This window comes from Engraulis encrasicolus, chromosome 10 (genome assembly GCF_034702125.1).
Source record: "Engraulis encrasicolus isolate BLACKSEA-1 chromosome 10, IST_EnEncr_1.0, whole genome shotgun sequence".
NCBI lineage: Eukaryota > Metazoa > Chordata > Actinopteri > Clupeiformes > Engraulidae > Engraulis > Engraulis encrasicolus.
The window spans coordinates 34,028,885-34,044,766 of NC_085866.1; the positions used below are offsets into that span (position 1 = coordinate 34,028,885).

The 15,882-nt window shown below is 44.6% G+C and overlaps 1 protein-coding gene across 7 annotated transcripts in view; it reads left to right on the plus strand.

The window, feature by feature from the left end:
* Positions 1-15,882, plus strand: part of trim33 (tripartite motif containing 33) — a 56,676-nt gene that overhangs the window by 10,485 nt on the left and 30,309 nt on the right. For all 7 annotated transcript variants that reach the window (XM_063208692.1, XM_063208698.1, XM_063208693.1 and 4 more), the window contains exons 2-4: positions 4,774-4,892; positions 12,183-12,330; positions 14,678-14,810. In XM_063208692.1, the coding sequence (XP_063064762.1) occupies positions 4,774-4,892; positions 12,183-12,330; positions 14,678-14,810 (400 nt within the window). The remainder of the gene's footprint in view (positions 1-4,773; positions 4,893-12,182; positions 12,331-14,677; positions 14,811-15,882) is intronic.

Genomic DNA, 15,882 nt, shown 5'->3' on the forward strand with positions numbered 1-15,882 from the left:
AAAAATGAAACAAACTAAACCCCCCAATGGTAACTAAGCACCGCCCCCACTCAACGCCCTCAGGCGTCCACAGCCTGCTTTTTGCCAAATTCGTCTGCGTTATAACAGTAGTAGGCACATATGATGGCCCTGGATAGAAGTGACGTCTTCCCAAGCTAGCCAATATTATGAACCCAAGAGAGCTTTGATGCTTAAGGCTGAATTCAATGCCTGAATCAATGTTGGATTAGACAGTTGTATCAGCGACAAGGCAGCATCATGCCTCTCCTGTGCTCAAGGAAGTTAGTCCAAAAGTCATACTCAAAATGTTCCAATATTGTTGTTTTGTCAGTGCTGCCAGCTTTTCAAAGCAGTCCCAACAGTGGTGCTTTAATACTTCCACCAGTAATTTGAAGGCAGATTGGTAAAATGATGACATTGTGGTTGATTTTCACACTTCTAACCAGGTGTTGGCCTGAAATAGCCTGAGAGGTACCCCAATCTGCACAACATCAAACAGGGCTTATCACAAGGGCAAACAGCAGTATATTCATTGTCCAAGAACATTTTGAGGATGTCTTTGGACGTCAGGAGACTCATAATGTTGCATCTTAGGCCTCTGTGCAATGGGGTTGACCTCCAATTGCATCAGTGCAGTGGCAGCAGCTCTGCTGCAACTTGACTTTTTGAGTTATTTAACATATTATGCACCCAAAAAGACTTTATTCGTTGGAGAGTTGAACACTTGCAACTCACTGACATCCAAACTCTGTTTGTTGACCATAGACTCATCTCTGTGACGCTGCCTTTGTTTGCAGCTTATGGAGATGTCACTTGATTTCCTCTCATCCCTGCTTGCAGGTTGACGAACCACGATGAGCTCTGTGCAAGCCAACCGTGCCTTGAGTCATTGTAAACATGATGTTCTCTCTAGCATTAAAAGACTAGTTTCAGTCAAACACATAGACCTCGCAGTCTGACGTCTGACACCTGAAGTCTGTCGCTTGGTTGGGCCTATACTCCAAAATAAGACGTGGGTACAAAATGTGTTTGCATTAGCGACCTTGGGTCATGCCATGGTAAACAAAAGACCCACGTAAACTGTCTGGCCGTTCTCCTGTAAAAATGGATAGCTCTGCTTTTGGAGCCAGTAAGGGCTGTGTTGAGTGCTTTATGCTCTACTGAGCTTCATGCGACTGCAGTCTACAGGCCTGAGTGAGTGTCAATGAGAGGTTTTGGTTTTTTCAGTCAGAAGTTTTTCATTAGGTGTAGTGGGCTGCCTGGCTCAGTTTAGCTGAAGTGTGTGTACGCAATGAGGGGGGTTGGGGTAACTGTGTGTGAGTGTGGGCTTTGTGTGTATGATAAGAGGAGAGGGGTGTGTGTGTGTGTGCGTGCGTGCGTGTGTGTCTGTGTGTGTGGTGAGTTGGACAGCTTGAGTAGATGACGAAAAGAATTGGAGTGTGAGAGAGATGTGGAGGAGTGTGCCTGACTGAGTGGCTGATGGTGTGTGGTTAGGTGTGTGTGTGTGTGTGTGCGTGGGGTGTTTGTTCACGTGTGAATGTGTGTGTGTGTGTGTGTTTCTATGTGGGTGTCTGTGTGGTGTGCGCTATGTGCACTGTGTGCATGTGTGTGTGTGTGTGTGTGCATTGTGTGTGTAGAGGTACCAGAGCACTGGATGTCACAGCCCAGCTGCACTGCATTGCACTCAGCCCCCCCAACGCTCCCCCTCCCTGCTCCAGCTGCTCCACCAGCCAATCAGCGCGCGGCTGGTGCAGCTGGAGGCTGAGGGGAACCGGCTGTGAGCAGCTGAAGCCAGTGCTGGCCGGCTCAAACCGGATTGCACCAGTTCCTGCAGTAACCAGTGAGGCACCAGCCCGTGATGAATGGCTGATCTGTCGTGGAGATTTGCGGGGGAGGAGTGTTGAGCTGTGTGAGGAAGGAAGTGTGAGGATGTTGTTTTGCAAGGGTGTGATGTATGGGGGAGGGGAAGTGTTTGTGTGTCAGTGTTTCCCACAGAAATTTTGGAAACTATGGGGGCAGCCGGGGTTTATTTTGTCCGGGTGAGGGGGGGTCTTCTCACACGGGCCTTTTTTTGGGGGGTGGGGGGGGGGGGTGTATTCTTGCAGCGTAAATGCATCAAAACGGCAAAACAATGACTACAGTATGACATTGGCGCATGGAGAAGAAACTGTAGGCCTGGGCCTATATTTCAGCCATTTATATTTTGAGAAATAAGGCTACATAAGATTTTACCCATGACTTGTATAATAGTAGTACATTGTCATTGTCAAAAAATGCAGTACAGTGAATAATTTCTGTTTACAACACAGTTTCATTCGTCCCTCATGCAGGGGTCTGGGAAACAATAATAAAACAAAATAGGAGCAGAGATAAGAATTTAAGAGCACTGTGAAATTGTTTAACGCATAGACAAAAAGGGTCTTAGAGGGTAGGCTATGCCTTTTCCCCCACACATATCTGTAGGCGTACACATTCTACATGAGGGGTGCTGGTCACAGGGCCAGTTTTTTCCAAATTCCTCCCATTAAAAGGGCCGCTGAACAACATATTACACATTTATGTCTATATTCACATTCATTACACATTAATTTCTATATGCAGCCCGATGTCTCCTCTGCTGTGTCAATGAAGGTCTGTCACCAAACTCATTACACTGTAAAACAAAGCCTAGGGAGTGTTAGTAAACTCATCCCAACTGTCCCTTCTCTGAAGGTTTTTTATATTGCTCCCAAAGTAAACTACAACAACTTGACTAGGCTTTTGATCCCTGTCTTTCAAGCACTTGTGGTTCTCTCTATAGCAGGGGTGCCCAACCTTTTTTTTAACCAAGATCTACTTTTGAAGTTGATGGTCTGCCGTGATCTACCAAGTCAAATTCAAGGATGTCAGTATGAAAATTTAAGACCACCATTTATTAATCACCATTATTATGAACAAAATGTTTTCAGTAGGCTACTATGGCCGTATCTTTTCAGTGTGTTTTTAAAGTGTGTTGAATAGCCTATCTTTACAAAGCAATGCAGCACTGATAGTATGCAGAGATAATTTCAGTCATACACAAGTCATAAACAACTGAAACAATTTCAAAATGATAAACATTTGATATATAAAAGGCACATAGGCCCTATTTCTAAAATATGATGAAGCATTATCATGCCTTCAGTGGTATAGGCTACAAATTAAAAAGGGCTCAGAAATTCACCATTTGTTATGGGTAAATAGTAGGCCTAGGCTAGGCCTACTGAGAGAGAGAGAGAGAGAGAGAGAGAGAGAGAGAGAGAGAGAGAGAGAGAGAGAGAGAGAGAGAGAGAGAGAGAGAGAGAGAGAGAGAGAGAGAGAGAGCAATGAGAGAACTCATTGGATTGGTTAACACCCCTGTTAAGTGTGACTTCTTCTATGAAGGTTTTTTTTTTCAGCTCTCTGGGACAGTAGCACAGCAAAGGCTTTCTATTGTGAGTTTGGCCAATCGTTTTGTCCACAACTGAAGCAAGAAACAGCACAAATTGAAGTGAATTCCATAGGCCTACATGTCAACAACTAACATTTCCACGCGGCACGCGATGTAAACGCAGTTAGCGATGATGCATGCGACTAGCGATTTGAACGAAGATCCTCGCATATCGGCGTGTCATAACGCATCGTTGCGCACATGTTCTGTTACTCACCCGATGTTACACGTGTGCACACATGAATCAACTGTAATACCCTTACGGTCACTTCCTAATGCTTTCCCCTCATTCTGTGTTACCGTGGGACTACTTATCTAATCAATACAGAGTCTATAGGATGTATTTACTCCAGGAGGAAAATGCGAAGGAAATTCAAAATCGTAATTCAAATCGTTTTTAACAAAAACGGATATCGTTTTAAAAAAATAAAAAAAAGAAAAAAAAAAAAAAAAAAAAATTTTTTTTTACATTTTCGTAAACTATGGCGGCCAAATTTAAACTATGGCGGGCCGCCATAGTTTCCTCAATGTATGGGAAACACTGTGTGTGTTGAGGGGGAGGGGTGGTGTTTGTTTACTTTAAATGTGTGTTTTTTTGTTTTTTGTTTTTTTACTTTTAATACTGTTTTTTTAACTTCACTGTTCCTTTACAACTGAACATGTGTATTTTATGGTTGTCCACACAAAAGTAAGTCTTAAATACAAAATGTTATGAAAATCATGAAGTTGCCACTACCATACATTTGACATACAGAGCTAATGAATGTAATTTGCTTCCCTTAGAGGAAAATGTCACTGCAAATTCGAATCTTATACATTTTTTTACTGTTAACATGAGTCATTTTTTAATTGCAAGCTGCTCCATTTATGAAAAATAAGCATTGAAAGTGCATCTAAATAGGGCTATTCAGTGAAGTAAGTGTTGGCCTTATTGTTGGCCTTAGTTTGGACTTAGGCCCAAGTACGGTAAAAATATGTTGAGCTGAATTGTGTCCAGATGGTCCAGTGTGCAGAGGTTGTTCTAAAACCCCCTGAATGCTTTTCAGAATCCTTTATCATTAAAATATTAAAGCGTAGAAGTCCATGAAGATTGAGTGTGTAATTGATAAACGCCATGTAGAGCGGCGGTCTGATGCATCCGTTTTCCATAGCGTAAGTAATCATGATTAATTATGCAGCGTCCTCATTTGCTATGAATATCTTGGGGTAATGCTGAACACACAGAATAATCCTCAAGGGATCCCCTGAGACACTGCAGTGCTGATTAATTAATTGGTTGTTGTTTATTTGTGTGTGTGTGTGTTTGTTTGTGTCCCCACCTGCAGTGAATGTGATGCGATGTGCGGTATGCCACCAGGACTACAAGCAGCCAGACATCATCGACAACTACTTTGTCAAGGACACCTCAGAGGCCTCCAACACGTCAGTGGAGAACTCAACGCAGGTAAACAAGCCAACAAAATGCCTCCAAATCAGTCTCTCTGTCCTGCACCCAAGCCCTCTCTCTGTCTTTGTCTCTGTCTCTCTTTCTGTCTCTTTTTCTCACACTCTCTGTCTTGCGCTCTCTCTCTCTCTCACTCTCTCTCTCACTCCATCTGCACATCTCTTTGTTGTCGGCATCTTCTTTTTTTGAAGCCACTAGGGACGTTTAAAGACTGACATTAGGAGTAGCGATGTGGTCATGGAGAGAAAAATATACCTTTATAGGCAGAGTGATTTTATTTTATCACTTCCCCACCCCTTGCAAATGTACGATTTCTCTGTATAAGAGTGTACAACCAAGTGTGTTATTTGTAATTAATCAGGAGAGATGAGACTTTCACACAGAGAGTAACATCATGACATTTGACCAATCAGCAGTGACCTGGAGCCTGTCAAACTGTGAAATTTTACTTTTTAAAAATGTTTCGAGTGCTCTATAAAGGGTTAAGTGAAGTTTACTTGTAGAGTACTTGAAAAAAATAAAGACAACCTACCAAAGCACTGATATATCATGACAAAAATAATACCGCATTTGCCTGAATATAGGACAACCCCCCTTTCGCAGGTTCATGATTTGGGTTGTTGAGTTTTTTCAAGACAAAGTGTTGTTTCACACTGCAAAACTGTTTGTATAAAAATGCTGTTCATAAATAGTTTCACATTTCCATAGAACACATTTGCCAGTATAATTTTCACGAACACTTCATAACAGAAAACAGAGATGGTAACTCTGCACAGAGAGCTCCACCTCTCTGCTCACTTCAGGGTTTGGCTACCAGAGAGACACTGCTCTCTTAAAGGGACAGTTTGGTCAATTTCAACATGCAGTTGTATTGCTCACGCTACCCTTGACTTGTCAGTACCTGGTGATGCCACATTTTTCGGCTCAGCCCTTTCCGAGATATGAGCAATTCTAATGGGGGCAGCGTTTGTTTACATTTTTAAAAAATGAAACATAGGCCAACTCCAAATATTTTCCCAAAAGGTACTGCTGTTTGCTAGTTGTCTGCTGATGTTTTATAACCTTTTTGATGTTTTTGGGAATAAATGAAAATGTTTTTTTGAAATGTAAACAAAGAGCTGCCCCCATTACAATGACCAGGATCTCGGAAACGGCTGAAGAAGAAGAAAAAAAAATCTCAGGCACTGACAAGTCCAGGGTAGTGTGAGCATTACAACTGCATGTTGAAATTGACCAAACTGTCCCTTTAAGGGCTCTGCATACTTCACGTGCGCATTTTGTCGCGTGTGGCGCGAGAACCATTAATGACGTCATCACTTGCAACAGACTATTCATACTTCAGAAGGCTTTCGCTCGCATTGTCGGAAGTGCCCTCTGCTGTTCATGAGAGAAACGGCAGTATCTTTCGCAACTCGCACCGTGAGTTCTACGGATGTATAAAATAGAAAGCCAAACACGGCTGCTGTAGGGCTACTGAACGTCTGACTTGTGACTTACCACATTGAAACATATATTTTTTGTTGTAGCCTACATTGCCAGATCATTCCAAGACCATGTGAGAGCATTGTTCTGGCGGCAGAATTTTTAAATAAATCGCCGAACACAACGTGCTTCTGAACAAAGTAAACAATTGTTTCACTGAACAACATTTAAGAGAGAAGATAAAATAACTCTCTAGGACATTTTATTATCCTCAAAATGATGCATGATCCATTCTGTAGTAGCCTACAGTAGTTGTAGCCTCTCTTCGCAACTCCTGCTTTGTCTGCCTACCTGTATGGTCGCTGGTGGCGCACGACAAGTTACAAAATATCTGGGGTGCACGACGTCGCGCCACGGCAGCTCACGACACGGCGTGTGACGTCATTTTGGGTCACGTGACGGCGCGAGTGAGGTCGCGAGTGAGGTCGCGAGTGAAGTATGAAGGAGGGTAGCGCCAGTCACGCCAAGTATGAATCCCCCTTAAAGGGGGATTCATACTTGGCGTGACTGGCGCTAGCCTCCTTCATACTTCACTCGCGCCGTCACGTGACCCAAAATGACGTCACACGCTGTGGCGCGAGCTGCCGTGTCGCGAGTTCGTGCACCCCACATTTGTTGTAACTTGGCGTGCGCCACCAGCGACCATGTAGGTAGGCAGACAAAGCAGGAGTTGGGAAGAGAGGCTACAGCTACTGTAGGCTACTACAGAATGGATTCTGCATCATTTTGAGGATAATAAAATGTCCTAGAGAGTTATTTTATCTTCTCCCTTAAATGTTGTTCAGTGAAACAATTGTTTACTTTGTTCAGAAGCACGTTGTGTTCGGCGATCTATTTATAAATTCTGCCGCCAGAACAATGCTCTCACATGGTCTTGGAATGATCTGGCAATGTAGGCTACAACAAAAATCTATGTTTCAATGTGGTAAGGCACAAGTCAGACGTTCAGTAGCCCTACAGCAGCCGTATTTGGCTTTCTATTTTATACATCCGTAGAACCCACGCTGCGAGTTGCGAAAGATACTGCAGTTTCTCTCATGAACAGCAGAGGGCACTTCCGAAAATGCGAGCGAAAGCCCTTTTGAAGTATGAATAGTCTGGCGCAAGTGATGACGCCATTGATGGTTCTCACGCCAAACGTGCCGAAGTGCGCAGGTGAAGTATGCAGAGCCCTTTACGCACACAGATGATCATTGAATGGCTGACAACAGCATCCAAAACTACGACGTCCGGCATTCAAAACGAAACACAGATAGAATCTACAAATTTGATGTGGACATAGCAATCCCCTTACCTCTCCATTATTGAGTGTTGTGGTATTGTTGTGAAAGATAATGGCTGAATCACTCAGGTTAAGTAAAAACATTACATTGGTGCTATTTTGTCTAGTTCTCGAAAATAAGACAAATCTCCTTTTTAAAGCACTGTTTTTAAAACAAAAACTCTGTCTTTCATTCAGTCCAATACAATATTCATTGGCATGAATATGAGAATGTGTGTGCTGATGTCTAGGTAGGTAGCCAGCAAATAAGCCAGATCATTCTTTTTCTGCCCAATTTTGGATGCATCGACTGCTAAATTCACCCCCTTATCAGTATGCTAATTAACTCTTGGTAAACAAGTGGAGGTTCTGCGCTGGCTCCAACTGTGTGCTCTAATTGACTGCTGTCTCCCAATATGTGTTTTGCCTATTTTACTCCAGGTGTTAAAACAACCCCAAGGTGTGAAACACTTCTTTGCCACCATGCTTAAAAAAACAGCAATAGGCTGTTTAATATTCTAGCGTATTATTGTCAATTTTCGCAGGTTTTTCTTGTTTCGTGTTATTCCTAACACCTGCATGCTATAATTCAGTGAAGGTGATGTTATTGTGCCAAATTCCTCAAAGCTTTGTACATAGGAAATGATGATAGATGTCAAATTCGTTGAACTTGACGTGTTACAGTGGTAATTCATTTCAACATAGCAAGCATGATTTAAAATCAGCAGCCCACAAAGACACAATAGAGATGACAGCTCACTGATGTCATAAGAGCGTAGTCCGGCATGTCACTTTCTTCTTCTACGGTCAGTACTGACGGCATGGTAAAGTGCAATGCCAGTACAGCCAGGGCTGGAGGGTGGAACAGGTCATGGGACACAGTGAATTTTTGACAGCTGATTTTTGACAATCGCCCGTAATTAATGCTGACTGACCACTGTAGTTAATTTGGCCGCAAACTGAACATTGACAACCAGACATCCTCTTTTCGACCAGGACTGAAACTCGCATCAGCCGCTCACACCCACAATGCACAATGCAATTCAAATTCAAGTTTCCGGTGGCACATTTTGTCATCCATCATGGCGTCACATCCACTGCCCATGTGCACCGTGGCTGTAGTGTAACTGAGGTGAGGTAGTTTGCCACTCAGGGCTCGAACCTGCCACCTATCAGTCAACGCTCCAGTTCGGGAATGGGAGGCACAACACGATACCACTGAGCTAAAGGTCCAGATCGATAGCACAGCGCCACCGATACTGTAGGAGGCTTCGGGAGGGAGGTTTACTATCGTTCTACAGTGTACTCTGCTAGTTGGCATCATGTTACACTAGGGTGCCATATCTGGGGAGGCATGTTCGAGTCTGGCTCGAGGTCATCTCCCGATCCTTCCCCATCTCGCTCTCCCCCACTACAGTCCTGCTACTCTCTCTCACTGTCCTATCCAATTAACTCATCAAAACCCCAAAAAGATACCCTAAAAAATCAGAACATTGTAATATGACATTTTCAAACCTAATTTATTGAGCTGAACAAATGTACCAATTGTTGGTAAGTCCCAAAGCCCAAGTTTGCTAATAACCACTCAGCTGTTCGAGTTCATATTCATCCTTTATCTGTATCAAATCATGGGCCGGCGGTCAGGGAGTCGTGTCTGTGGCCTGAGGTTTGCTGATTGGATTTCCAACACTGCCAGATTGGCAGGGGAGTGAATAGCCAGCGCTCTCCCTCTGTCCATGAGCATTGTGACGTCTGCCCACCCCAACCTCTGTGTGCTTGTTGGGCTGCCTCCTTGCACGACTGAGGTATCAGTGCAATATCGTGGTGGTGTGCGTGCGCTGTGTTCTGTGGAATGCTGTGCCACCACTACAATGGGAGTTTCCCTGTGGGACTTTTGTAGAAGACCTGTTCAGTGTTAGTGGTGTAATATGCCAGACCAAAGAAAATCCCTTGCTGCTATTCCCATTTTAAATATCTCTGTCGGTGGTTCTCAAAATTTCTCTGCCTGGGGCTCCCATGAAATGTTCTCAAATGTTCGGGGCCCACCTCTGCCCCAATAAACAATACAACTCCAATGAGTAGTCAACAGCAAAGCGGTCGACAACAAATGTTATTTGGATTTTTAGAAAACGATTTCGGGGCCCACTTAGAATACCTGCGTGGCCTGCGGTTTTAGAACCACTGATCTTTGTATTCTGAATATAGTGCCAAATACAAACATCATTCTCACTCCTTGATGGCCTGTGACAGTGTTTGGAAGTGAGACAAGAGCGGCACATCACAGGTGTAGCTCTGGTGCTCCCCACTGCATGGCTGCAGCTGCAGTATCAGTTCTGCCTCTGGTACAGAAGGAGGCTGTGATGGATGGCTTGCCTGGAAACGAATAGGTGTGTCTCAGGCTCATTAAGGAAGCAGCAGCATCAGGTAGTGGTGCAGCAAAAATTCAAGACGCCAAGATTAAATAAATTCATTGCCATGTCGACAAAGGATTTTTTTTTCAGCAGACCTCCAACATCACAACCATGAAATGTACAGACACAACATTCACATGCATTACATCATGGTTGGGGAACTTTTTTTCATTCGAGGGGCCAAATTTTATATAGTCTTCCAAGGGCCGTACTATGAACGTGCTATGAATGAACCAGGATTTCCCCCTCTACTTCAGGCCTATATTGAAGGTGGCCACCTTTTCAACAGACCCCACCTTCATTAGCTCCCCTGAAAATATAACTTACGGGTAATTGTATGGCAAATGTAATTTTTAGGATTTCTTTACAAAATGAGGAATTGTATGTGAACATTAAAATGATACCGAATAAGACGGCCTCAAGGTCCGCTAACGGTCCACAAGACATATGTTTGGTCCCCAAGACCTATGTTCCCCACCCCTGCATTACAAAGGATGGACAAGCATGGATGCAGGGACCGAGATATTGGGGACAGCAAAGCCCTGCTTCCTCCACTACTACCTGACGGTTTGATGATGAGTTTCTGGCTTTGCTCCTGAATGCGTGACTTTCTGCAGAATAGAGGAAGATGCGAAAGTCCCATGGGGAAAACCCATTGTCATTGTGATACAGCACACCGTGCCCACTCTCACCCATGCCTGGGGCTGCCCAACGGCCAGCAGCAGTGTAGATGGGAGCCGTGTGGGTGGCCGGTGCTGTCATGCAAAGGCAAAGTGCAGTAACTACGCCAACATTGAAACTGAAAAAAAGGCCCTTAAAGCCGTGGGATTAGCATGGATATTGCAGTTACAGCAAATTTGACACCGCATTATATCTACAATGGGACACATTTGGACCACAAGGCTTTGTCACAAAATATAGGAGGTCATTGCCAGTGTTAACTTAATTTAGACAAAACATAGTTACTGCACTTGGCTTTTATAGGGCAGGGTACCATGCTCATGGTACCTCAGTGATGTAGGAGGAGGATGAGGGTGAGTGCTGTTTGTGTATTCCCACCTTAAAACTTGAAAAAGACTGGATGGTTGAAACGTTGTTTCGGTAAAAAATATTTATATGTGCATTGCCAACAGGAGTTTGCATTACTCATTTTTTGCACAAGTAAGTCTCCCATGATACACATATCAAACATTGCTGTGCGTTGGTACCCTCATTAAATGTGTTCACTCCACCCAACCACCTGGTGGTGTCAGGACTCAAACCTGCAACCTGACTCCCTAACCGCTTGCCCATGACTGACAAGGTGTGATGGAAACGGTTAGTTGGACTGTGCGATGCAAAACAGTAGTTTGCTGTAGGCTGTATGTCTCGGTGCATTTTGTACTTTTGGGCAACTGTAATGCTTAATGTCAGTGAGTTTTAACCGCAACTCAGAATGCACAGAAGGTGAAAGGTTGAGATTTGTGCAACTGATAGCAATAACTATGACAAATGTATGTTTCTGCACTGTCAAATTGATTGCCTATTTCCATTTTGATTACATGCCAGTGAAATGAAAAACTGAGAAATGCAATCTGATTTAGTGATTGTTGCATTTTTATGTTTTTTGTTGTGATACATTTGTGAGCCAGTGATGAAGAATAAGTGTTTTACTGGAAGTCAATCGTGCCCTATATGGCTAGTGAAATTGAATGGTAATTAAAGTTAATTGTCTCCCAGGCAGTTTACTACAGCAATTACGGACTGGCTTTGGAAATCAGTGGAATGCTCATAAAACTGTAAAGCTTTGAAAGTCGGTGGCAAACTTTGTTTTGTTGTGATTTAGTAAAATAACTGAAAGCACTGTGAAGTAAATACCTCCTTCAGATTTACTAAATCAACCTTCTCAAAATGCAAGTAATTTCATAACGCTCTTTTTACCTAGTCCTCCAAAGGGGATTGGGCCAGGTATTGCAGTGACTTTGTGCCTTCCGTGTGTGTCTGTCTCTCTGTGTGCCTGTCTCTCTGTGTGTCCATCTGCAGTGTTTTGGGGTGCCTGAGTGTGGCGCCAAGCAGACGTCATGTGCATTCTCAAGAAGACCAGGTTGCCATCTCTAATTTGTTTCTTGCTTTTTTTTCCATCTGTGTGTTTTGTAGGTGTGCACGAGTTGTGAGGACGATGCGTCGGCGGTGGGCTTCTGTGTGGAGTGTGGAGAATGGCTCTGCAAGACCTGCATAGAAGCACACCAGAGGGTCAAGTTCACAAAGGACCACAAGATACGCAAAAAAGAAGACCTCACCTCTGGTATGATGTCTCCCTCTCTCTTGCTCTCTCTCTCTCTCTCTCTTGCTCTCTCTCTCTCTCTCTCTCTCTCAATGAGTAGTTGGTAAAACATTTGTTTCACAACATTATGGCCGTGTGCGATGTGTCTATATACATTTGATTACTGTGCTGTGTAACTGTAATACTGCTGTATACTGTATGTGGTGTGCTCCATACTGTACAGTGGCCAATGCAAATAAAACCATGCCAAGTTAAACTTAGACGTACAACGTGATGCGTTGTGTTGAGTTTTTAGCATGGTGTTGGGGAGTGGAGTAGATATGGATGGTGGTGATGAGGAGGGTGCCGGCCCGCCCGGTGCCGCTCTGTCTTGGCATTTCTGCTGTAGCCCCCAGTTCCTGTTGTCATAGCAACTGAAGGAACCGTTCGGATGCTGTCTGCCTGTCTGCCTACTGTATTCATCAAGCTGAACTTGGCCATATGCTCTGCTTCTCTTTTTCTGGCTTGATTTTTGTCTTTCTTGTCTTTCCTCTTGCTTCTTTTCTCTCGCTCTCTCTCTCTCCCTCTCTCCCTCTCTCCCCCTCCCTCCTGTTTTCTCTCGCTCTCTCTCTCGCCTTTTCTTCCTCACTCTCTCCCTCACCCTCTTCTCACTTGTCCTCTTTCGCCCTTCTCTCTGTGTCTTTCACTCTCAAACAAACTTGATTGCAATCAGACAATCAGAACAAGACCACTCTTCTTGATAGAGGCCAGTCTTATTGCCCTGGGTTGGGCAATGTAGCAGTGGCAGACAGTATAGAAACCCTACCCTCTACCCTCCCCCCATTACCCCCCCTGCACCAGTGATTGGCTTACCTAACTTGCTTCCTTTACGCGGGGGACACGTGCAGGCGAAACGAGCAAAGTGAAAAGATGCGAAATTCGGCGTTCCATCATGGCGCCTCAGTGGTCATCAGGTCGTCGCAGCGAATCAAATGGAATGAAACCTTTAACCGACAAATATTTTCGCGTTGCTTCGCATCTATTCTTTTGCCTTCACCTCCCTCATAGGAATGAATGGCAAAGTTTGCTTTGCTTGGCCGCACCCTCTACCAATGTACCACTGAACCATAGTGAGTGGTACCAGTGAGTGGGTGACCTAACATGCCTCCTTTAGAGGCCGACTGTACAAGAACCCTACCCTCTCCCCTGTAGCATAGTGAGTACTAGGAGTGTAAATCACAGCCCCCATGACGATACGATACGGTATCTATTTCTTACAGCAGGGATTCAATTGTCTTCTATACTTAACAATCCCCCACGATACGATATGATTTGATTCAGTTAGATTTTTTTCCCATGACCTTTCTACTTCTATTATGTTATGGAGCAAGGGCATTGGACAGGGTCCAGCGATTCAATTATTTTCTTTACTTAAGAATGCCCCATGATACGGTTTGACTAAATAATCGGCCATAGGATCGATGCATCGATACATTTCGATTATTATTTACACTCCTAGTGAGTACCAGTATACTCACTGTACCAGTGAGTGGGTTACCTAACGTGCCTTATGAGGAGGCGGGTGCAGCCCGCAGCCTGCCTGGCCTCCCACCGGCCCTCTGAAAGCCCTCTAGTGTGTGGGCCGCAGCATGAGCGCAGCAGCTGGGCAGCACAGTGCAGTGCACTCAGGTGTGGGTTTGTGCTCTCGAATGTGTGCGTGTGTGTGCTCTCTCTCGAGTATGCGCGTGCGTGTGTGCGCGTGCGTGAGTCCGTACACTCGTGCATGTGTGCTTATATAGTACTCGTGTTTGTGTGTCGTGCACTCGTGCATGTGTGTGCACACTTGTCTGTGTTTTTGCATACTCTCAAGTGTGTGTGCGTGTGTTTGTGTTGGCTGCTCTGTTCAGTGTGGCTGCTCATGTATGACGGGAATTTCAGAGCTGTCTAAGGCACGTCAGCAACACACACTTGCTGTTGTTCTGTGTGTTTGTACGTGTGTGCATCATGTGTATGCTTTGTGTGGTAGTATAAAGATTTTGATAGTGAATGTGTATTTTTTTTATCCCTTTTCTCTCTCCCCATGTCACCATAACCCTACTCCATTTCACACGTTACCACCTGCCTGCTCTTCACATCTCGCTCCCCCCACTGACACTCCCTCACCCACCCACTGTTTCTCTGTCTCTCTCTCTGTCTCTCTCTTTCTCTCTCTCTCTCTCTCACCTCCATTTTATCCACTCTGCTGCACCTGCCATCTCACCCTATCCCTCACCCTCCCTCCCTCTCACTCTCTCTCCCTCTCACTCTATCTCCCACTCTCCCCATCCCCCCCTTTCTCACTCTCACTTTCACTTTCTCTCTTTTTGTATCCTCCATCCCTCTCTCACAGAGGCGGTTGGAGCGTCAGGGCAGCGCCCGGTCTTCTGTCCCATTCACAAGCAGGAGGCTCTCAAGCTCTTCTGCGAGACCTGCGACACACTAACCTGTCGAGACTGTCAGCTCCTGGAACACAAAGAGCACAGGTCAGTAATGCACCACCGAGACCTTTCAGAGGTCAGTCCCACTCAGAGACCTCTGAAACGCATAAAGAATAAAGAGCTGTGATCCAGCCATGGCTCAATCAGCTGGGATGGGCACTGCACTGCTACGTTGGTGACCCGGGTTCAATTCCAGCCCGAGTTTATTTCCCAAACCTTTCCCCGTCTCACTCCTCATTCGTTGCTTGTCGCTCTTTAACCGTCTTGTCATAAATACATGCACAAAAGACAAACGTATTTTCTTTAAAAAAATATATATATATATACAGAACTATATAGAGGTTCATAGATGATGCCTGTCAGCTTCCAGAACACAAAGAGCACAAGTCTGTAATGCACGGATAGACTCTCACCTTTCAACACAAAGAGCACAGGTCATTTATGCACCTCCGAGACCTAGCAGAAGACAGTCAGAGACCTCTGAAGCACACAAAGAATAAAAAACTGCATAGAGGTTCATAGAGAATGTCTGTCAGCTTCTAGAACACAAAGAGCACAGGTCAGTAATGCACCTGTGGAGACCTTTAGATGTCCCAGTCTCTGTCAGACCTTTGAAACTAATAAACAGCATAGAACCTCACAGAGAACGACTGTCAACTCCTGGAACACAGAGAGCACAGGTCAGTAATGCACCTTTAGAGACCTTTAGACGTCAGTCACAGTCGGAGACCTCTGAATAACAGCACAGCGAACCATAGAGCCACTGTCACCTCAGGTCAGTAAAGGTGCCGGTATAATTGCTGCAGGATACGCGAGCGCGTGCACGATTCGTTCATGAACGCGTTAACATGCGTATTTAATGTCAATTTCGCGCGCGTTGGACACGGCAGCCAAATGCGTGCGTCAGGTGCAATATCTTCAAACTCGCTGGGGGCGATCGTAAGAAAGACTGCAGTTCCACGCGTGTGCTTGATATGAAAACGACAATGGAGCAACTTAAGAGCATTGAGTGTCTGAAATTTCAAACATTTGTGATCATACCTCCTTGTTGCACTTTGACAAAATAGCATGCACATATAGGAGTAGTAGCAGTATTCTTTCCTTGCCCAGGGAGCCC